At 43.8% G+C, this 25,711-nt stretch overlaps 1 protein-coding gene across 1 annotated transcript in view; it reads left to right on the top strand.

Annotated features, from left to right (window-relative positions):
• prmt3 (protein arginine methyltransferase 3) overlaps positions 1-25,711 on the top strand; it is a 119,085-nt gene that overhangs the window by 18,917 nt on the left and 74,457 nt on the right. Inside the window, exon 10 of the mRNA XM_079496420.1 lies at positions 3,708-3,807. Within this exon, the coding sequence (XP_079352546.1) occupies positions 3,708-3,807 (100 nt within the window). The remainder of the gene's footprint in view (positions 1-3,707; positions 3,808-25,711) is intronic.

Below are 25,711 nucleotides of genomic sequence, written 5' to 3'. Positions count from 1 at the left end.
CTTTATCCAAGGCGCTTTACATGGATTGTGCATTACATTCACCCATTCACACACACATTCATACACCGATTGCGGTGGAAGCCATGCAAGGTACCAACCAGCACATCGGGAGCAATTTGGGGTTCAGTGTCTTGCCCAAGGACACTTCGACATGTAGTCGCCCGGGTGGAATATGTGCATGCACACACACACACACACACACACACACACACACACACACACACACACACACACACACACACACACACACACACACACACACACACACACACACACGTCCTTGGGTATGTCATCCTGACTGCTGACTTGCCTTGCCATTTTAACTCTTCAAGTTTGTGTGTGTGTGAGTGTGTGTGAGTGTGTGAGTGTGTGTGAGTGTGTGAGTGCGTGTGAGTGTGTGAGTGTGTGAGCGCGTGTGAGTGTGTGAGTGTGTGCCTGCCTGCCTGCCTGTGTGTGTGTGCGTGCACATATTCCACCCGGGCGACTGGCTGTTTGCATCCGTCACTTCCTCATGATGTTAATATAAGGAGCTAATTAAAGCGCCTATGCAGGCCCATCCATCTCTCATCTCCGCTGCTGCCGACAAAGTTTTAACCCATTCAGGCCTGACGTCTAAATCATGACAATTTTCGGAAAGATTTGAGGCACATTTTAACGATTTTTCAAAAATAGCAGACCTACAAGTTCATAGCGCGCCACTCGGTGGCGCGCTATGAGCTTGTAGATCTGCTATTTTTCAATAGCTAAATTATAACAATGTTTAAAACACCAAAACGGGTTCCTGCCCCAAAATAGGTTAATGGTTAATGTGGTTAAACGCTAATGTGACATGGATGCGTTCCAGGTCTCAATGGGTTAAATGAAACGGCGCCACGTATCCTCCCTCCCTTCACGGATAAGAGCTAAATAGTTTTTCAAAGTGATGTGTACCAATGGATTTAATTGATTCATTGCCCAATAGTCTACTTGCTTTTGAGCAAAACAGCAAGAAAAAAAAAGGCCTGTTTACTTCAAAGTTATGTATTAGTTTTGATTAAAATGTGCGTGTCTAAATGACATCCTTCAAATTGATTTACTTGAACGGCAAATGCTGCAATTCATTAAGAGAGCAATCGTGAGGATTGAATGTAAAATCACTTGTATTTGCTGAAATAGCAGTCTCTCTGACTCTCTCTCTCACACACACACACACACACACACACACATACACACACACACACACACACACACACACACACACACACACACACACACGCATACATGTTCACACTGTCTCTGGAGTCCTCCTGACATTGTCCTCTAAATTACCCCAATAATGAGATTACAGTGTTTCCTGGGTGTGAGAGGCGGGCGGGGGAGAGGGGGGGAGAGGGGGGGAGAGGGGGAGAAGGGGGGGAGGGGGGGAGAAGGGGGGCGCCTCAGAATGTTTCTGGGACGAGGTGATAGCGCGAGCAGAGGAGAGGAGAGGCAGTTCAAGATAAGGATCATTGCTACAGAAATGCACTCTAGGCTGTGAGTAATTGTTCTGTCCCCAGTAACATTAGCTGTCATGATAATGGAATATTCACAGAGATTGATAACCAGAGTGGCCTGGTCAGAGAGGAAGGATCATTCCGAACAGGGGCTGCTCTTCAACGCTCGCTTACCTGTCCAGAGCTTGACACGACTCGACTCCAGAGGGATTCAGTTCACAGTTTCCTTCTCTTTTCCGCTCTAATGTGCAAGACGGCAGATTGATTTTTCACGATGCGGTCTGGCCGTTGCCTGGCCTTTCAAATCCAGTGTTGGTTGACACAATACCCTCATTATTAGAAGGCTCTGGTAAGGAACCTTCACAGTGATTTTGATCAGTCACTGTCTTGTCAAAGTGTCTCAGCACTCACTGTAGAAGGCAATAGAACCAGGCAGGTTTACAGGTATCATGGTGTTCTCTGTGTGTTCTCTGTGTGTCTGTAGAAGGCAATAGAACCAGGCAGGTTTACAGGTATCATGGTGTTCTCTGTGTGTTCTCTGTGTGTCTGTAGAAGGCAATAGAACCAGGCAGGTTTACAGGTATCATGGTGTTCTCTGTGTGTGCTCTGTGTGTCTGTAGAAGGCAATAGAACCAGGAAGGTTTACAGGTATCATGGTGTTCTCTGTGTGTTCTCTGTGTGTCTGTAGAAGGCAATAGAACCAGGCAGGTTTACAGGTATCATGGTGTTCTCTGTGTGTTCTCTGTGTGTCTGTAGAAGGCAATAGAACCAGGCAGGTTTACAGGTATCATGGTGTTCTCTGTGTGTCTGTAGAAGGCAATAGAACCAGGCAGGTTTACAGGTATCATGGTGTTCTCTGTGTGTTCTCTGTGTGTCTGTAGAAGGCAATAGAACCAGGCAGGTTTACAGGTATCATGGTGTTCTCTGTGTGTTCTCTGTGTGTCTGTAGAAGGCAATAGAACCAGGCAGGTTTACAGGTATCATGGTGTTCTCTGTGTGTTCTCTGTGTGTCTGTAGAAGGCAATAGAACCAGGCAGGTTTACAGGTATCATGGTGTTCTCTGTGTGTTCTCTGTGTGTCTGTAGAAGGCAATAGAACCAGGCAGGTTTACAGGTATCATGGTGTTCTCTGTGTGTTCCAGTGACTGAGTGATTGTTGTCTCCACCAGGCCGAAGGCATGGGGAGAGAGTATGTTTTGCCGTGTGTGTTTGCGTGCGTGCATGTGTCTGTCTGTCCGTCCGTCCTTCTGTCCGTCCGTTACCAGCTAATCTCCGGTACCGTTGGCCCGATCCATGCATGCCAAACTTTGCACACACTCCCTGATCAACACAGATCTGCACCATTTCCCATCTCCCATCCTGATTGGTTAAGATTGGATTCCAAAGCTCACATGTTTGGTCCGTTTCGAACAAAATGCAACAAATCACAGTGTGCAATTTACGTGAAATTATACACGCACATTTCCACTAGGCCGAGAACGACATGCCACTATTTTTTTTCCAAATCAACCTCACGGTGGCGCTATAACAGGGCAATTCCCGTTTTTACCTATAACTGCATCGATCTGTATAAAACGTATATGTATGCACACTCCCTAGAGGCCATGGAAAAACATTTTCCCTGCATCCCTCCACATCTGCCGGTTATAGCGCCACCATGAGGCCGATTTCAAAATTGCAAAACACATTGTTTATGTTAGTCGCACAGATTTCATCCAAATCTCACGCAAATCGGTACACATGATCTCTGTAGTCATGTGATCAAGACGAGTCTGTTGGATTTCTCAGATTCTACACTGATTGGCTAAGATTGCCTTCCAAATTTTTCAGGAGTGGCTCGTTTTGTACAAAATGTCCTGCTCATCCAGAATTCTATCCTCAGAGATGCTATGAGTGATCTGGCTTTGCATTTCCTCAACAAAATGAAGAAAATTGTTGCAAAAACAAGAAAAACACGCTTATATTACTCCTAAACATTTTGCCAAACATCACACACACTCCTATCCTCCTGGTGGAGACCTGTGCCCAGAAGGGCACTTTTTCTAGTTCTAATTTATTTTATTATTTTTGTTGTTTTTTGTTTTACAAATATAGATGACAATAAACAAAAACACGAACATAAATACATATAATCATTATTTTGTAGTTTTTTTTCTAGTTAATGTTCTTTTTAACAACTGGACATAGTGACTAGTGTGCTCTATGGGTCTCATCATGTTTGGTGTTGATTTCACAGAACCAACCACCTGGAAGACAAGATCACTCTGCTCAAAGGACGCATTGAAGACCTCACCCTACCCGTGGAGAAGGTGGACATCATCATCTCTGAGTGGATGGTCAGTACCTTGAAATCACTGAATGGATGGTCAGTACCTTGAAATCACTGTGGCATCATCTCTGAATGGATGGTCAGTACCTTGAAATCACTGGTATCTGGGGAGTCCTTGGGGGGTTCCAGTGCTTGTGGTATCTGGGGAGTCCTTGGGGGGTTCCAGGGGTTGTGGTATCTAGGGAGTTCTTGGGGGGTTCCAGTGATTGTGGTATCTGGGGAGTCCTTGGGGGGGTTCCAGGGGTTGTGGTAGGCGGTTACAACGGTGTATATCTCCTATAAGAGGGTCTTTTTGAGAGTGAATCCATTCCACAGAACAGCAGTCCGATATTACATGGAAGTGTAATCATTTTGTTATTTAAGAATCTACTGTTGAATTGTCCAGGGGTGTCGTGAACCTTTTCACAAAACGATAGGATTATGATGTGAACTAACTCAACTGCGTGCTCCCATCCCATGGGAACTAACTCAACTACGTGCTCCCATCCCATGGGAACTAACTCAACTACGTGCTCCCATCCCATGGGAACTAACTGAACTACGTGCTCCCATCCCATGGGAACTAACTCAACTATGTGCTCCCATCCCATGGGAACTAACTCAACTACGTGCTCCCATCCCATGGGAACTAACTCAACTACGTGCTCCCATCCCATGGGAACTAACTCAACTATGTGCTCCCATCCCATGGGAACTAACTCAACTACGTGCTCCCATCCCATGGGAACTAACTCAACTACGTGCTCCCATCCCATGGGAACTAACTCAACTACGTGCTCCCATCCCATGATATCCACTAACTCAACTACGTGCTCCCATCCCATGGGAACTAACTCAACTACGTGCTCCCATCCCATGGGAACTAACTCAACTACGTGCTCCCATCCCATGGGAACTAACTCAACTACGTGCTCCCATCCCATGATATCCACTAACTCAACTACGTGCTCCCATCCCATGATATCCACAATAACATAACCTGCTTTAAGTGCCCTAAATTGCGCTGTGGATATTTTGCAACCGGTTGTGTTTTTGTGTTTGTAACAGTAGGAGAAAACTTTCGCACACCTGGAAATCAGGCGTATGCACAGGTGCGTAGGCCAGTGGACATCAATGAAAGCAATAGAATACACCCCACACTGTGTACTTGCTCGTCGGTACATGAGTATTTTCTTATTTAATGAAGCAACGTTTCGGTCTCTCCAGACCTTCCTCAGGCATGTTTTTAACAGCAAAATGTAAAGTTAATTCATCCATGATTTGTAACTGAGCATGTACACATGGTTCAACTCTCAGAATAACACCGAGGACCCAGGACTTTACTCTACAGAATCTGAGCCAGCTGCCAGGAAGAGTGGGCTATGTTTTAAACATGGCCTGAGTGGGTCCGAAGCGGCCTATCTGCTTCTCTGAATACCTAACCAGGGAAGAGCAGTCTTCCTTGGCCTTGACGTCCATTTATCAGCGAGATTCTCTGCAGCGATACAGCCCAGACAGGCCAAAGTTGAACGCACTGCTGAAGTCATCCTTAATTCATGAGCAAGTCCGTATCTGTCCCCCACTCCGCCACCCCCCCCCCCATCCATCCCCCTGCACCCCAGGGTCACGAGCTGGGGTCACCAACCAGAGCCTTCCCCACCCTCTTACTGGGGGAAATTGAAATTGGAGCGGGTGATGTGCCGGCGGAACGGTGAAGGATAGGGGGCATAATCTTTGATGACACCAGCTCATGGTGCACTAATAAATCTGAGAATCCTCCAGTCACTTCTCATCAGGCCGCCGACGGCAGAAGTTTCTCGCGGTGCCCCGGCCCTTTAACCCATTTCGGCCTCACGTCGAAATTTAAAAAAAATATCTTCTAAATCCTGACAGTTTTCTGAAAAACCCATGTTTCTACATATGTCAGTGGTTCTCAAACGTTTTCATGTCAAGGACCCCCAAATATATATATATGTAATTGGCCGCCGACCCCCATCTGAAAATATGTTGTTCCAGGGACCTTCCAAAAGCAAAGATTGTAGTTAAAAACGTTCGCTCTGAAAGAATATATATTCCAAATTTGTGCCACATTTTCATGATTTTTCTAAAATAGCAGACCTACAAGCTCATAGCGCGGCACTCGGTGCCACTCTATGAGCTTGTAGATCTGCTATTTTTCAATAGCTAAAGCATAACTTAATGCTTAAAACACCAGAATGGGTTCGCGCCCAGAATGGGTTAAAGGCTGCCCGCATAGGCCCATACAAAGGGGGGAAAAAGTGACAGCTGTCACAACGGTAGACTTTTGGCCCACGGCAGATAACTTTTCACTGGTGTTAAACCTTACTGTCATTGTGATACCAACATAATCCTGGCTGCCATAAATTACCTTTTATTGCATGCAGGTTTTTGAAGCATTTCAGTGTTATTGCAGTCGGCAGTACAATGCAGGGAAAATGGGGGAAGACGTGTGCAGCACAGAATGCATTTTGTCATGATTAGTTCTGTTCCCAAATGAGCCACCAGGAAGCCTCCATGATCCTTAATTCTATACAGAACCCCATAGATACACCTTAGAAGGTGTATCTATGGGGACATCTATGGGGACATCTATGGGGACATTTTTCAGTATTTTTCTCCTACAGTATGTCACTAATATTGAACAGCGGGCGACAGCCAGACAAATTTTCCGCAAATAAGACACCCACTAAACCCATGCAAATAAGACACCCACTAAACCCATGCAAATAAGACACCCACTAAACCCATGCAAATAAGACACCCACTAAACCCATGCAAATAAGACACCCACTAAACCCATGCAAATAAGACACCCACTAAACCCATGCAAATAAGACACCCACTAAACCCCATGCAAATAAGACACCCACTAAACCCCATGCAAATAAGACACCCACTAAACCCCATGCAAATAAGACACCCACTAAACCCATGCAAATAAGACACCCACTAAACCCATGCAAACAAGACACCCACTAAACCCATGCAAACAAGACACCCACTAAACCCATGCAAATAAGACACCCACTAAACCCATGCAAATAAGACACCCACTAAACCCATGCAAATAAGACACCCACTAAACCCATGCAAATAAGACACCCACTAAACCCATGCAAATAAGACACCCACTAAACCCATGCAAATAAGACACCCACTAAACCCCATGCAAATAAGACACCCACTAAACCCCATGCAAATAAGACACCCACTAAACCCATGCAAATAAGACACCCACTAAACCCATGCAAATAAGACACCCACTAAACCCATGCAAATAAGACACCCACTAAACCCATGCAAATAAGACACCCACTAAACCCATGCAAATAAGACACCCACTAAACCCATGCAAATAAGACACCCACTAAACCCATGCAAATAAGACACCCACTAAACCCATGCAAATAAGACACCCACTAAACCCATGCAAATAAGACACCCACTAAACCCATGCAAATAAGACGCCCACTAAACCCATGCAAATAAGACACCCACTAAACCCCATGCAAATAAGACACCCACTAAACCCATGCAAATAAGACACCCACTAAACCCATGCAAATAAGACACCCACTAAACCCATGCAAATAAGACACCCACTAAACCCATGCAAATAAGACACCCACTAAACCCATGCAAATAAGAAAAAAAAGCACCCATGTAATTTTTTACATTTCAAGCAGCCGCAAGGGGCAAAATACATGTACACTCTTAACTGTGCTGCCGTCTCACTGCTCCGGTGTTATTTGTACGTATTTAGTAATTAATTATCCCTGCCAGGCTGGAATGGCCGGGGGCAGGGATTATGTTTTGACTTCTGTGAGACTTGGAGTCCGTCTATCCGTCTGTCTGTCTGCCTGCCTGCCTGTGACCAGTTAATCTCGGGCACCGCTAGACCGATCAGCATGAAACTAGTCACACGCACACTCCCAGTAGGCCAGCGATTCAAATTGGCTGCACGGTGGCGCAATAACGGGTAGCTTCACAATTTGGCCTATAGCGTTTGAACCGTAGGCATAAATAACGGCAACAGTTGCACCTCTCAGTGATACAAATGATTTCCCCACACAGCCCTGGGTGGAGGCAACTTGGCCTTGGTGTCACTGTTGCACAGCCTAACACACAGACACACACAGGCCAGGGAGGAGTACAGTACAGTACAGTACAGTACAGTACAGTACAGTACAGTACAGTACAGTACAGTACAGTACAGTACAGTACAGTACAGTACAGTACAGCACCACTTCAGACGGGTCTTTTAATTATACCTATTACCAATTTGGCCTATAGCGTTTGAACCGTAGGCATAAATAACGGCAACAGTTGCACCTCTCAGTGATACAAATGATTTCCCCACACAGCCCTGGGTAGAGGCAACTTGGCCTTGCAGGGAGCTGGCCCACACAGCCCTGGGTAGAGGGCTGTGTGGGTAGAGGGTAGAGGCAACTTGGCCTTGCAGGGAGCTGCGCTCCGAGGAGCACACTTTCTTAGTTATGCATAAATGTGGCCACTTTTTATGCAAATGCAAATCGCAAAAAAAAAAGGTTCCGAAACCTGCCTACCAGTGACATTCATGCATTAACTTCAATGCAGGCCGGCTAGTTTGCATGAATGCACTGCGTGTTGTGCAGTGTTGATTTCGTCGACTAAAACTAGGACGAAAAATGTTCGTCGACTACCTTTTTTTCACTGACGAAAACTAAATGGAAGCTAAATGAAAACTAAGCTATGGTGACTAGAACTAAGACTAAATATACTGACCAATTCGTCAACAAATACAAACTAGACTAAAATGTTAAGAAGGGACTAGTGGACAAGAGATCCAGTATAAGTCATTTTACACTTGGTTGCATGCTGAAAATAGCAGATCTACAAGTGTGAGCATTATGATGACAGTTTTAAGGCCCAAATTCAACTGTAATTTCTGAGCTCAGTTGACAGCCCTACCCAACGATGCTAACGCACCCGAAGCAACAGATTCCATCAATGGAGTTCTGTTTCAGTGTCAAAGACATTCAACAGTCGCATCAAGGCTAATGGATGGAGCTGATAATGGCTGCCAATGCGTACCAGTAGCAGTGAGTGGGGGATGGGCGGCGATCGGTTCATCCACCGTGGCAATATTTGAAAAACTGCCATGAGCAGCGTGCCTGTCATTTCATAACTCACCAGATTGATCCGTCCTCTGCCTTAACGCGCCACAAGCACAAACAAGCCCAGTGCAGATAAGAGACTGGAGGAGTTTTGGGGAGAGGAGGAGGAGAACGCCATTACTGAGCGCCGGCTAAATAAAGCTTGTCACTCCAGAGATCCATCACGGCTGATGGGCCTGCCGGGCCTGATGGCGTTCGATGGGACGGCTGACACGTGTGGAACACTTCGTCAGAGAAAAGTTAGCCACAACAACACTTTGTGGTCTGTCTGTGTTCCACGGCACGTGCACACCCCCCACGTGCACACCCCCCCACGTGTGCACACACCCCCACGTGTGCACACACCCCCACGTGCACACAGCCCACGCGTGCACAAGCTCACAGTGCATGGCCATTGTGAGCTTTTAGATCTGCCATTTTCAAGAGATTTTTTGAGTGTTGCAACCACTCCTATAGACAGCTATGTGTGTGGCTGTTTCCCTGGTTCTGTCCCTGTGTCCGAGCACGAAAATAGCGCTATAGCGTTTGTTCACCACCAAGTACAGTACAGTACAGTACAGTACAGTACAGTACAGTACAGTACAGTACAGCACCACTTCAGACTTTTCAGGGTCTTTTAATTATACATTTAAAAACATGTGAAATGGGACATTCTGCATAATGACTATTTTCTACTTTTGGTACTTTAAATACCTAAGTACATTTAGAATTCCGGACCTGTAATTGTAACAGAGTATTGATACTTTTACTTATCTAAGAAATCAGAGTACTTTTTCCACCACTGCCAGGCAGAACATTGTTCAGCTTTTTGTACATCTGTTTGGTAATGCACTACTAGCCTTTGTGAACGGCAAGTTTTTCTATAGGAAGGAGAACTGAGTGACATTTTATTATAGTGCTGGATCATAACAGGTTGTCTCAAGACGCATTACGTGTTGAGCAGAGACCCACTGTTGGCCGCCCACCCTGAGCAAAAAAAGAAATGTCGTGAAAGTGGCAAGGAAAAAGTCCCCAGGCTCTAGGGTGGGTGTCTATCTGCCTCGACCGTGTCCTGAGGAATGAATGAGAGAGTGAGAGGACAGATACAAACAAACATCTTTCTTTCTTTTCAAAATCTTTTTATTTAGGTTTTTTTAACAAAAGACCAAGGGACCAAGTATGAATGTCATCAAGTCACATGTTCTTAGAATTTTCTTTTAAATAAAACATCAGATTTTACAAGAGTACAGCCTTCAGTGGTCAAGTGTAGTCAGTTACATATAAAAAATAGGTTACCGCTCCTAAGTATCAGTGACTCAGAGGTAAACAAACGTATAAATCTCAGAGATCATAGAGCAGACATAATGAAATAAAAAGACTGTTGTTGCTCAAAACGTGCCCCTTCAAGACAAAAGAAAAAACATTTTCAAACAAACTTCAACAGCACTAGTAACAACTATAACTACAGCAATAATAATAGCAGGTATAACAATATTGTTGTTGGTACGCCACAGTCGTGTTCCATGGTCCATTATCTGTAGATTGGGGTTCACAAGTATACGATCCATGGAAGTTATGATAATAGTTGGCTGCGGTGAAACAGAACAAACAGAACAAAACAAATAGTTAGAGAAATCTATGAAAATCTGGGAACTAAATCGTTACCAAGAAATGTCTTCACCAATGTGTTTCTAAAGGTGTCTAATAACATGTACTAAAAGTTTGAAATTCAACTCCCGTGGGAAATTGAGTTATTAGCATAATATGTGACCATACCCATAACATCCTATATATGGCAAAAAAGTCCAAATTTCATCATTCTTTAAGTAGCATGTGACATATGAAACTAGGGGGTTTTCATGATTCTGAATCCATTCCAAGCATTAGTTTTGCACAAAAAACACTCCTTGGGAGGAAAACGGCCTCACAAACGTGATGAGGTCAGCACATTTGGTCAAGTGGATATGGCCTAATTTAGCCCAAGGAGTGTTTTTTGTGCAAAACTAATGCTTGGAATGGATTCAGAATCATGAAAACCCCCTAGTTTCATATGTCACATGCTACTTAAAGAATTATGAAATTTGGACTTTTTTTTGCCTTATATATGATGTTATGGGTATGGTCACATATTATGCTAATAACTCAATTTCCCACAGGAGTTGAATTTCAAACTTTTAGTATATGTTATTAGACACTTTTAGAAACACATTGGTGAAGACATTTCTTGGTAACGATTTAGTTCCCAGATTGGTCAAATACCTGATAAAATGCCCTTACTAAAAGCCAGGGCTTTGTTTTGTTCTGTGCTGCATCTATGACAGTTTGCCTTGAGGTGAATAAAGGTTGACCATGATTTTCTTTTTTGCTTTTGGGTTGTGGGCCATTACATTCAGTCACTTGGTTAAACGCACACACACACACACACACACACACACACACACACACACACACACACACACACACACACACACACACACACACACACACACACACACACACAGCAGTTTATTTATGTTCCACGTTATAACCTACTTGTTAAACAAGAACCACACACATCCAGAGATGCAATGATATCCATGTGACCTCAGTGAGATCTCGCTTCTGGACGACTCGGATCATGAATTAGAATTTGAGCCTTAATGGGAAGTTTTTAATCATTTTGGGTGTGACACAAATGACATGCTTTCCCGGTTTTGATGGGTTATGTGGACAAAAAACACCCAAAATGATTACCCCCCCTACACACAGAGCAAGCAATACACACACACACACACACACACACACACACACACACACACACACACACACACACACACACACACACACACGTTTGTGCACTGTGGTAGAGGTGACATTAATGGCAGCACTTTATTCCTCTTTCTCACCTCATTATCAGCACTACTAAGAGTTTCACCTGCCCAAGAACGGACTGCTAGTAATCAGTCATTCTGTCCACTGTCACATGCACGCACACGCATGCGTGCACGCCAGCTCACTCATGTCCGCAAATAGATGGACAGGCACTCGCATTCAGGGCCATTCACACATGCTTACACACATGGACAGATCCTCTGCTGGAAGGACATACACAAACACGCACATACACATACACACACACGCACACGCACGCAGATGGACAAGTGCTTTCAGATTCAGAAGGAGATACACACAGATGGATGGATGGACTCTCAGTCCAAGTGCAATTAGACACACACACACACACACACACACACACACACACACACACACATGCACACATTTGCGTGCACAGTGGTGTCTTCACAGGTGTGTCTGAGTTGTAATGAGGATTTATTGGCTGTGTTTATTTCCAAGGTCTTGCATACTATAGAAGAGATGTTTGGGGCCAGCTGCCTTGGCTACTAAACTTCTGACTTTTGATTACAAAGCAGGTGAGACTCATCACTCCTGCGGTGCTAGGACTGTGATGACCAAAGTATACAACAAAATACTAAAGTATACACTAATATATACACCATTTACAGAATACATTTTATCAATATCCATCCATCCATCTATCCATCTTCAACCGCTTATTCGTAGTCGGGTCGCGGGGGCAACAGCTCCACCAGAGAGCTCCAGACCTCCCTCTCCAGAGCAACATTAGTGACTCCCTCCTGGGGGATCCAGAGAGGTTCCAAGGCCAGTGAGTCGATGTAATCCCTCCATCTGCGCCTTGGTCTGCCCCGGGGGTCTCCTCCCAGTGGGACGTGCCTCGAGGACCTCCCTAGGGAGACGCCCGAGAGGCATCCTAACCAGATGCCCGAACCACCTAAGCTGGCTCAACATTTTAGAAAACTGTTTTTTTGTGATTTTCTGGTTCCTGGTTTGAATGAGACTCAAACGGTGAATCTTAGGTTGGCAAAGAGCACCATCTATTGTAAAAACGAACTAAACTTCGGTGTGGGCTTATGAAAAACAAATCGTCCAAAGTCATTGGGATTGAATGAATTCATACGTTAAGTTAATAAGTATTCTCTTGAACCTGCAAGTGTCAGTGTTCAGGTCTAATCTGTCCAGATAACTCCTATCTATTATTTTAAATGTCCCTAAAAGAACAATCTCAATTACTTAGTGTCAAATGCAAATTTAATGCGAGATTACATCAGCAATCCCTTAAGAATAACTATGAATCATGACTTGATTTGTTCCTCCACTCGCAACTGCTTGTCATTTGGGAGACACTGTTGGCTTCTACTATCTTTATCTAACTCATGATGACGGCCCGGGGCAGCGCTTTACTTGTTTTAAACTTAAACAGTACATTAAAATATGTATCAGCCTCTGCCTGTCTCGGTCTGCCTTGCACTGCACAAGGAGACACAAACAGGCAACAGCTGCGCTCTGTAGATTCTATCGAGGTTATGGAACTGTAAACTGAGACTGATTTGCTGAAGCACAACAGTCAAAATATAATGAGTAATGGGCACTGTGTATGAAAGGAGTAGTTCACAAAATAAATGACTTTATATCAATTACACACCCATGAAGCCTTGAATTCAGGCAGATTATTATATTTGTGGTCGCATTCATAAGCCGATCATTTGATGACCGGGCCATCGGGCAATAGGAAACTCAGTAGGAGACTCCACTGGTCATCAAATTATTGACTTAGTAATCCTGGTCTCTAAACAAACTGCCTCCCCCTGGCCAGCCGGGGCGCCTGATGGAGGGGAAAGGAACTGGTTGGAATAACGTGTTCCTTCCACGTGCTACGTCCAACCAGGGAAACTCCCCCCTGTCACGTGTAAAGGAGCAACTTGGACACTCAGGCAGGAAGGAAGCATGAGTTCAAGTCCGTTGCTCTCCCCATGTCCCCCATATATGGGGACTAGGTTGGCGGAGGGTGTGTAGAGAGCCCAGGATCACATTAGATAATTGGCACAGGGGTGAAAAAATGGGTTACAAAATCGAGGGATAAAAATTTAAAAATATATATATATTGACTTAGGAATGCGACAAAACCCCCCCCAAAAAATCTCCATGAATTCAAGGCTTCATGGGGGGTGTAATTGGTATAAAAAAAGTCTTTTTTTGGATGAACAACTACTTTAAATATGGGAATAGGTCAAAAGATTAAAGACCTCTGATAATCATAAAGATATGTCTTCAGAAATTGGCCAAATTAGGACATGTCCAGACCTGCTGAAGCTAGGTGGCTGGCTCTGATTTACAGCGAGGGCAAATAGGGTCAATATACGGAAATTATCTTCCCTAATTTGGCTATAGATCAGTGCAGAAAAAAATTATAAAAAGGTCAATAAATAGCTGAGCTAGAGAAGCAAAGTACAAATGCCTCATCGTTCAAAGATGGAGAAAAGAGCACATTTTTGTAAATTGGACCAGAGAGACTTTTTTTAGGGCAGAAGGCTGAATTCATTTCGAATCTTGAGAGATTGCTTCACTGTTGCATTATCACCACATTTACTTCATGTCAGTGGAATAGAGCAGCATAGTAGAGATGGCAGAGGAACAGGATTGTGTCTACATCTGACCTCAAACAGGTGGACTGCACCCAGGATCAATCTGCAAACAATACATAAGCCGCCTAAATTTGAAGCCCAATGATGATAGAAGCGCTCTGGAAGCGCTCTTCCAGAGTTACAAAGTGCTTTACGAAACAAGATAAAGATGCAGTGAGATAACACCAAAAAAGCAGATCTCCATATACCGTATGGAGCTGACCTGTTCTGACATTCCATATGTTGATCTGACCTCATTAACCCATTTTGGGTGACATAGAAACATAGCTTTTTCAGAAAACTGTCAGGATTTAGAAGACATTTTTAGAATCTGATCTCAGGTCAAAATGGCTTAAACCCTGTACACTCAAGACATGCTCCTTATATGGCCAGTACAGAATTCATTCCATGTTGATCTGATCGCCCCATGCCAAAGCGCCAGCACTCACCAAGCAGTCTGCCGTCAACGAGGCGGATGCTTCTCGCCCTCAGGCTTCTTACTGGTTATATTTTTATACTACTTTATGTTTTACATAACAAACATGGGCCAGTTCATTTCTATTCTGCTGAATTGTGCTGTATTTAGACATGAAACTTTTTATTGAATTATATTATAATTATAGCTGTAAGTAAGTAATCTCTCAAAAGGTCAATAATCCCACTTTTTGATTGATAGAATCATTGTTTAGTGAATGTAACATAGGACATTTTCCATTGGCATTCTATGACGAACAGCACATCCAATTTTAGACTTCATTAAAACTGATATATTGAACACAAAACATGATATATTGTCACTGACCCACATCCATCCATCAATGCAGACTACAGATGGATGGTTTCCTTCTCCCTTCAAAGCAGGGCCTTATTGATAACTGTCAGCACAAGCCCAACCTTCCATTTCTGGTTTCTGGTGTGTTATGGACTCTGTCCCGTCCCCATAACCTATTGTCTTCCAGGCATACCACGTGAGACCAGTCAAGTTTTGGGTCGTGAACAATCTGTTTCTACAGACCCTTTTCGAAGCCACTTTTTCGGCAAATTAAATGCCGCCCTCTTTGAACTTCCGGTCCCAGAAAGAAACCGGAAACGACTGCTATTGGCTACAACCGCATGGTCTTCTCTTGGTAGAAGCCCTAAAAGCATATGCTATTTTATGATTAATTTTAAAAGTCCGGCCCAAACCTCGTATTGAGAGTATAGCCGGGGAGCCAGTCACCCAAAATTTGAGAGGACCTGTGATGTCTTGACATACTTTTCATTTGTGTTTTATCTATTCATTTGGTCATTAAAGGACAACTTTAGTTTTTTTCAACCAAGGTTCATGTTTTAGGTTGTTATTAGAGAAAGAGTAAAAGATGAGTGTAAATTTTTCTTCATTTGCTGCTTTCTTTCGTTTTAGGGATTTTAGTGGTTTTTGACATGGGGGCGGGGGCATTCGAGCATGGGGCTAAATATGTATTTTTTTACAACATTTTAGAGCGATTTATTTTTTTATTATTTACTCTAGTCCTACTAAACCCCAAGAAATTACATCTGGCCACAAAAGATCACGAGATCTACTGAATGTGTCAAACTGCATATTGAGCCTATAACACACAGTGTGGCTTCCCCCCAGTAGGCTACCTTCACATTCAGTAGATCCTGTGATCTTCCGTGGCCAGATGTAATTTCCTGGGCTGTGCTGTGCTGTGCTGTGCTGTGCTGTGCTGTGCTGTGCTGTGCTGTGCTGTGACGTGACAGCGGGATGGCGGCGCGTCTAGAACGCGAGGCTCAGCGTCTAACCAGACTTTGGAATACGGTGATCATCTCACTACTACTATTGACTCTGTGTACACAATATTGTCGTGCGTTGACATCATACAACCGACACGAACTCCTGGATATAGGACTACTTTGCACAGATGTTGTATTGGATCTCAGCCAACTACCGCTGGAGATCGTGAAGGCACCGCGGGGCAGTCCTTCAGTTCTCCCGACCGGCAGCAGCCGGAGGCGGCGTAGAGACCGCAAACAACGACGGGGGAAGCGGGGTGGGATACAGGTTAGGCTGAAGCTATACCCCCATCGGCTACCGCTACCGTCAATCTTCCTCGCCAATGTTCGATCCCTGGCGAACAAAATGGACGAGCTGCGGCTCCGAATCACTTCACAGAATAAAATGATGGACTGCAATATTTTGATTTTCACGGAAACATGGCTCAGTGACAATATCCCCAGCAGTGTGATAGAGCTTGAAGGACGCTGCGTTTTCAGAGCTGACAGAACAGCTGACTCCGGTAAGAGCAAGGGGGGCGGTCTTTGCATTTATGTAAATAAAACATGGTGCACGGACGCTACCATGGCTGGGAGTTATTGCTCTGTTAGTATAGAATACCTGCTGATTAAGTGCAGGCCCTTCTACCTGCCCAGGGAGTTTACATCCACCATTATTGTTGCTGTGTACATTCCTCCGGATGCCAATGTTAAAGTAGCACTGAAAGAGCTTCAGGTAGCTATCAGTAAGCTGCAAACAGCTCAACCCGACGCGGCTTTTGTCGCGGCCGGGGATTTCAACCGCTCAAACTTGAAAACAGTGCTACCCAAATTTCACCAACATGTCTCCTGTGCCACGAGAGGAGACAATACACTGGACCATGTTTACACAAACATTGCCAAGGCGTACAAAGCCATTCCCCTCCCCCATCTGGGTCAATCAGACCATATTTCACTGTTCCTCCTCCCTTCATATTTACCTCTCATTAAACGGATAAAACCCACAGTAAGGTCAGTAAAAATATGGCCAGAGGGAGCTGAATGCTCACTCCAGCAGCAGTTCCAGCACACTGATTGGAGTATATTTTCTACCCAGGCCACTCAGGACTCCCTCACGGACATTGATCTATACACTGGCTCTGTTTTGGATTACATCAACAGATGTATAAACAATGTCACTTCACACAAGAAAATAAAAACATTCCCCAATCAGAAGCCTTGGATGAATGCTGAGGTCCGCCTACTGCTAAAGGCACGAGACGCTGCTTTTAGGGCTGGTGACACGGAGGCCTACAGCTCAGCCAGGGCTAACCTGAAGAAGGGCATCTGGAGGGCCAAATATGCCCATAAACTGCGGATAGAGGAGCACTTCAACAACTCTGACTCTCGGCGCATGTGGCAAGGCATTCAGGCACTCACAGCTTACAAACCCCATAACTCCTCCCCTTCTTCCAGCAGCTCCTCTCTGCCCGACGAGCTGAACCATTTCTACGCTCGCTTTGACCGGGACAACAAGGAGACCGCCACCAAAACCAGAGTTCCACCAGGTGACCATCCGCTCACACTCTCCACCAGTGAGGTGTACACCACACTGAGTAGGGTGAATGCACGGAAGGCTGCGGGCCCTGACGGCATTCCTGGTCGTGTATTGAGGGCATGCGCTGAGCAGCTGGCAGGAGTTTTCTGTAATATATTCAACCTCTCTCTGTCCCAGGCAGTCATTCCTGTCTGTCTCAAAACGGCTACCATCGTTCCAGTACCAAAGCATTCTACAGCAACATGCTTGAATGACTTCCGCCCTGTGGCACTCACCCCCATCATCACCAAGTGCCTCGAGAGGCTGGTACTGGCTCACCTGAAAACCTGCCTACCCCCGACCCTGGACCCTCATCAGTATGCCTACCGTCACAACAGGTCAACTGAGGATGCCATCTCCACTGCAATACACACTGCCCTGACTCACCTGGAACTCACCAACACGTATGTAAGGATGCTGTTCATCGATTTCAGCTCCGCATTCAACACCATCATCCCCTCTACAACTGCTCCACCCTGTTCAAGAAGGCGCAGCAGCGTCTATATTTCCTAAGGAGACTGAGGAAGGCTCACCTTGATCACCGGATTTTGGTGAACTTTTAACGCTGCACCATTGAGAGCATTTTGACAAATTGCATCTCAGTGTGGTACAACAGCTGCACAGTGTCTGACCGGAAGGCCCTGCAACGGGTAGTAAAAACTGCCCAGTACATCATTGGCACCCAACTCCCGTCCATTGAGGATCTACAGCGCCAAAGATGTCTGCGTAGGGCGAGAGGCATCCTGAAAGACCCCTCTCACCCAAACCACAGACTCTTTGCCCTTCTTCCATCCGGGAGGCGCTATAGGACTATTGGTTCCCGCACTAGTAGGCTCAGGAACAGCTTCTTTCCTGTTGCTGTCTCCCTGCTGAACTCTGCCCCTCCTCAATGACACTGAACAACGATACCCCCTTCCTCCTACCCATCTGAACTCTCATGCTCACACCATACATACAGTAGTGGGTGGGTGTGTATATATATATGCATACTTAAGTTCTTATTTATACTTCATTGCTTATTTTCTACTTATTTTTCTATTTATTATATACCACTGTACATACTGTACATTCTGTACATTCATCAAAAAGTATATTTATTTCCATTACTGCATTACTGTATTGCATTCTGGCTGGACGCCACTGTTCATTTCATTGTCAAAGTATTTGTATACTATGTGCAGTGACAATAAATTGAATCTAATCTAATCTAGTAAATAATAAAAAAATAAATCGCCATAATATTTTGTAAATAAATACATATTTAGCCCCATGCTCGAATGCCCCCGCCCCCCTGTCAAAAGCCGCTAAAATCCCTAAAACGAAAGAAAGCAGCAAATGAAGAAAAATTAACACTCATCTTATACTTTCTCTAATAACAACCTAAAACATGAACCTTGGTTGAAAAAAACTAAAGTTGTCCTTTAATGACCACAGAATGAGAGGTCTGCTCTGCCGGAAACATTGCGAAAGAAAGTTATGGCCATTTTTGTATACCACACCATACTGTAGACAACCAATATAAGGCAAGAAATTCCAAATGTAATCATGTAGCATGTGGAACTAGGGGGGTTTCAAAAACACTCCTTGGCCTAAAAATGGCCATAGCCGTCTTCACAAAGTGATGAGGTCAGCACATTTGGGTAAGTGGCTATGGATGGATTTAGGCAAAGGAGTATTTTTCGTGCAAAACTAATATGCTTGGAATGGATTCAGAATCATGAAAACCTCCTAGTTTGACATGTCACATGCTTCTTAACACTAGGATGTCTGAAGAAAATGCACTACTAATATGACGGCTAACGGTCAGGCTGACCAGTGTTTTTCGTGCTATTTGATTGGCCATTGTCTCCCCCACTGTCTAATGATCTTCACACCTCTCTCTGCACCCGCTGACGGCTTGCCATTGTCTTCTAAATGTTACATTCCAACGAATTCAAGGCAGCAGTTTCAACTAGACAGGACAACTCAAAGTTATTTTTTATTTCAGTTTACCAAACTATAATTATAGTGACGGTGTGAGCGCTATATTGAATACCCTTGCGCAGCAAACACTGTCCGACTTTGTATTGAGCCAATACAATAGGCTACCACACGTTATTGCCAGAGCCAGGCACATTGCTCAGACGAAATACGACATTAGTTATATATTGTCATTTTATATAGAGGGGGAAACATCGATGTAATTAATATATATTTGATTGATTGTGCCAAAAAAAGGAAAGAGCTGTGCGTGCGTGCGTGCAAATCAGAAAAGTTTAGGCTACAGACAAAGGAGTTGGGAGTTTGGGAGCGGCTAGCCTTCTATATAATGCTGCGCACATATTAGCCTATATATATTTAAAAAATACCCAGCATAATTTTTGGGAAGGCTAAGCCTGGCCTAGCCTTACATACCCGCCGCCTATGATCGATGTCATTTATATATATTTGATTTATTGTGCCAGCAGAAAGGTCCGTAGCAGCAGCACGGTTTATATATACACCATAGGATAGATCAAGTCATGTGACGCATCACCGCCACAAATAGTGCTACAGCGTTATCTAAAATGCACTTCCGCATACCTCACCGTCAGTTACTTGGATATTTTCTCCCTCTCCACGAGAGAGGGAGAGAGAGAGAGGGAGAGAGAAAAAAAGAGAGCCGTGATGCGTGGAAATCAGTTCCATTGGTCGCGTGCAGAAAAGTTTACAGACGAAGGACGGACAGAACTGTTCTTCTGACTGACAAAACATTTAGAAGTTCGGGACGTCTATCGGGTTGGACTGATTTCAAACACTGTCATTTTTATTTGGCATCGCGCTGATAAGCGCATCGGCGAGCATTCTCGCTCCAAGGAAATGTCGGTCGGGTCAAACAGACCATGCTATAAACTTTATTATTCCAGGATAATTGATTCATTTTTATCATCGCCACCTTACATAATTATGCTATAAAGATGGCGTGTATAGTCAACATGTATTTATATCTATTGAGCTATGCGTTTGGTTGAAACAATACGCCAGTCAGTCAATACACCATATTTCACCATATTTTTGATGCGCTGATATATGAAATGAATATGCGCGACATAGTCACAATGCTATAAACTTTATTATTCCAACATAATTATGCTAAAGATGGCGTGTATAGTCAACATGTATTTATATCTATTGAGCTATGCGCTTGGTGGAAACAATACCACACACCATATTTCTTTTTCCGTTTCGAGAAATAAAGTCAGACATTGTTATTTCTGCAAACCGCATATAACAAATATAACATCTAAAACAACATTTAGTTTATGTAAGTTTGTAATGTAAGTTTGCCTACATGTGGAAGGCTAGTTGGAATGCAAATGACACATTAGCTTGAACAATGCCCGTCTCCAGCCGGGAGGGAGGTGTGAAAAGCACTGCTTGTGGGGGAGAAAGGGTGAGGGCTCTAAGAGCGGTCCCACGGACCGAAAAAGAGCAGACATTTTAGTAGAATTATGTCTAAAATCATATTTCCAAAACGTTTCAGATGAAAAAAAAAACAGAGATGGTTTGAATCGAACATTTAGAAAAAGTCATGCAAGGGGAACTTTCTCAGGACTTCATGGGCAAAGAAAATCCACTTCAAAATGTCAAAATCGGTCAGCCTGACCGCTCCGACGCGCTAGTGTTAAAGCATGATGAAATTTGGACATTTTAGCCTTATATTGGTTGTCTATGGTGTCGTATACAAAAATGAGAGAGAGCAGGCCTCTCATTCTGTGTACCAACACATTCACTGCCAAACACGGCAAAAGCCGTGTTCGGTCTTTTCATCGGTTTACCTCTTCTGCAACCGATACCGAAGTATAGGACCGCCACATCAAAGAAACATGAAAAAAAAAATGTTATCAACTCAGTTTTTTTTCTCCAAGAAAGTGGACATTCTAATGCTTCTTTTAAGACGTTTCGTGTTCACATAGTCCTACCAGAGAATATTCTGTGAATTTTTAAATATCTGCGGCCATGGTCCAAATCGCTGGCACAGGCTATGTCTGGTTTGCAGATTGCCCTGGCAGTTAATTTAATGACCAAGTGAATAGATAAAACACAAATAAAAAGTATGTCATGACATCACAGGTTAATCTCTATTCCTTGAGCTTTTGGGCCTGTGGCTCCCCGGCTATAGTAAATTGTTGAAATAAATCTGCTGGGCCATTCATAGGGAACGCAGAGCTTCCTTGCTGCCTGGGCAAGCCCAACCAACTCCTGCTACTGTACTGTGTAGTGAAAGAGCTTCCTTGCTGCCTGAGCAAGCCCAACCAACTCCTGCTACTGTACTGTGTAGTGAATGCAGAGCTTCCTTGCTGCCTGGGCAAGCCCAACCAACTCCTGCTACTGTACTGTGTAGTGAAAGCTGCAAAGCAAAGCAAAGTTACTATATTTACCCAGGGTAACTGGACTAAGCATCAGATACTTGTTTACAGCCAGGCCCTGCTCATAGAACATTTCATGGTAGTGGTTCAATGCCTTGCTCAAGGGCACTTCAGCGGTGGTAATTTTAACGTGCCGGTCCGGGGATACGAACTGGCGACCTTCCGGTATCAAGACCGCTCCGCAAACCGTTCGGCCACCGCTGCCACACAGCAACCAAAGCAAGGGTTTCATTACCCGCAGCACGGGACAGCGGTCAAAATGTTCTGATAGGGGTGTCAAAAATAATCGATTCGAATTAGAATCGCGATTCCCGTTATGAACGATTCAAAATCGATGGTTACAGTTACAGGAGTTTTCACTACATGGTGTTTGTGATATGAAATGTAAGCTCACCCTAATCACAGTAAACGTGTAAAATGTCCAGTCATTTTCAAGTTACTGTAGTATAGTCACTTCAGTTGGCTGGAGTAGATTGTGATGAAATCCTATGTATTGAATTGAGAATCATTTTGAATAGAGAAAAGTTTTGAATCTGGAAAAAAAAATAGTTTTTGGATTGAGAATCGAGTTGAATCGATTTTGAATCGAATCGTGACCCCAAGAATCGGAATGGAATGGAATCAAATCGTGGGACACCCAAAGATTCACAGCCCTAACAAAGACCATTAGTCCGGCAGCCGAGGTGGACGGGTGGGAAATTTGGAATATAGTATTTTTTATTGGCCTAAAATATTGTCTATATACATACATTCATGAATCCACTTGCTGACCGGCTGAAAGTATTGGGCAATTTGTTTTATAGGGGTTTCTTGTGACCCTACCATTAACATCCTATGGCAGGCATAAATGTCAAACTTTCCTTTTGCTTTAAGTAGCATGTGACAAACTAAGGGGTTTTAATGATTCTGAATCCATTCCAAGCATTAGTTTTGCACAAAATGGGCTAAAAACGGCCATAGACGTCATGACAAATGTGATGAGGTCAGCACATTTTGGGCACATTTGGGCAAGTGGCTATGGCTGCTTTGCTTTGCAAAAGGAAAGTTTTACATTTTTGCCTGCCATAGGATGTTAATGGTAGGGTCACAAGAAACCCCTATAAAAAGATTGCCCTATAGATAGTATGCGCGGGACATCATCATCAAACCCGGAAGTTAAGCGGGAACGCCTATAAAGGGGCAAAAAAGTACTTTCTGGTCATGACAGCCCATACATTCAAACAGAAAAGTTGTATTTGATTCCATTAAACAACGTTTAAACTCACTTTGCCACTCGATTTGCCACTCGATTTTTCCATTTACTTTATGCATGTGCATACCCTCTATAGTGACAGCCGGTCATGAATGTGTGTATATAGACAATATTTTAGGCCAATAAAAAAGACCATATACCAAATTTCCCACTTTAAACAAAATAAGCCTGTCGGCTGCCGGACTAGATACAAGTCAGAGTTAAATTAACACAAAGCTTTTATTGGGATATTGTTAGGAATATACCGTAGTGTTAAAGCGCAAATAACATGCATTTTAAAACTGCTTTTAATATTTATTATCATATTGTCTATGTCCCTCAAAGTTATTTCTAATGGTTTGAGCCTCAATCACCACTCTGATATAACCAGTCCTTGTCATTTCTTTCTGGACTTTGAAAGCAGTTTTAGCTGCAGTACCACAATGTCCTGAGGTGGTGGGGGTGCTGATATGCAGATTCTTTAATATTTGAGTCATTATAATACTGATGCTAGATAAAACCAGGCTTGTTTCCATTCCATGCCAGCTTGGAAAATCAACAATGGTGGACATTGTAAACAAAGTGGAAATGCAAATTTGGAACTGAAGACTAAAGAAGAGGAGGAATTATACAAAGTAGGGTGACATTGATGACATCACGATGAGACCAAAATCAGTTGAGCTGTTCCTGAGAGCAATTTCCAATAAAGCACCCATATGATATGAAAGCCTGATTGTTCAAAATTGGTTATTTGTGGGGATAGAAAACACATATGGGAGCCCCAAAAACACAAAATAAATTGAAAAAGTTGAATTTTATGTTATAGGTCCTTTAATACGTTTTGTTAGGCTTCTTTGTGGTGAACTCGAAATTAATTCGGCGGTGGCTCAGGGGTAGAGTGGCTGGATGTTAGTGTCCAAGTGTCCTTGATCAAGACACTGAACCCCTAATTGCTCCTGATGTGCAGGTTGGTGCCTTGCATGGTTTCCCCCGGCATCAGTGTATGAATGTGTGTGTGAATGTAAAGCACTATCTATGTAAAGCGCCTTGGATAAAGGCGCTATATAAATGCACCATTTACCATTTAGTTAAAAACCACTGGTTCACCAAATGTAAAATTGCGGTGCTCAGCCATCGTTTGCACATGTGATCCAGTGGTTTAACTCACTGAATGTACCTCTGATGGCTCTGCAGGAACCGGAGATTGATACGCATGCACGACATGGATGATAATGATGATAATAATAATACCTTCATCATTCATCACAAACGGAAAAGCCACAGGCATTGACTCCAGTAACCTGATAGACACACATGTACAATGTACATTATTATTATTACTGTTAATTGCATACATCTCCTGCTTGCATGGCTTCAAATGGAACTCAGACTGGTTACTAAGAGCCGTGACACCTCCAAATCACTACACACGAAAATCTATTACAGGGTCGTGTGTGAAATGGCTGGGTATGCTAATTCAGCAGGGCCTGCTATAGAATAGGCCAGTTTGTGCGGCTCAGTGTGGGACTGCTTGTATGCACTGGAGCACGAAAACATTCGTACCATGCAGCTGTCCTCACGCACGCACGCACGCACGCACGCACGCACGCACGCACGCACGCACGCACGCACACAACATCCCCTTTTACTTTGTCTCTGCCCTCCTGGGACTTAAACTGATGATGTTCTGCTGTAATTGAGTAGGACGTATGTTGAATGCAGAAAGAGAGAGGAGGCAGGGGGCTAAATTCTAAAGTGCTGATGTGAGATGTTCTGTACCAAAACCCCTCTCTGTGCCTATAACTGGTGGACCAAAACCCCTCTCTGTGCCTATAACTGGTGGACCAAAACCCCTCTCTGTGCCTATAACTGGTGGACCAAAACCCCTCTCTGTGCCTATAATTGGTGGCCGTTCAGTATCCCCTAAGATTTCTACTGGTTTATACTGTATGATGTTCATGAATAGTATTGTATATTTTGTCTGTCATTAAATGTTTTGATGAATTGAGTACAAAGGACCCCGATGGAAGGCGTTGCATTGTGACGTGAGCTTTTAAATTAGCACATTTTGAAGCCATCTTGATGATTGATTGATTGAAAAATGTTATGCACAGTATGTAGAATGAAATCCCAAACGAAAGCACAAGTCAATACAAAAACTGCTACGAGGATGAAACCAGAAAAGCACTAAGAGCACTTGTTTACATCAGGGTCCTCCATTTTCAATTCATCAGTATGACCAAGTGTGAATTGAGTTAAGTGGTTAAGAGCTGGGTGTGCAAAAGAGCAAAATCTGTTTCTTCCACCGCCTTCAATCAAAAGGATGCTATTGAGCAGTGTTGTTTT

This window comes from Electrona antarctica (assembly GCF_951216825.1).
Source record: "Electrona antarctica genome assembly, chromosome: 3".
Classification (NCBI taxonomy): domain Eukaryota; kingdom Metazoa; phylum Chordata; class Actinopteri; order Myctophiformes; family Myctophidae; genus Electrona; species Electrona antarctica.
This window is presented reverse-complemented; position numbering and strand designations above follow the sequence as displayed.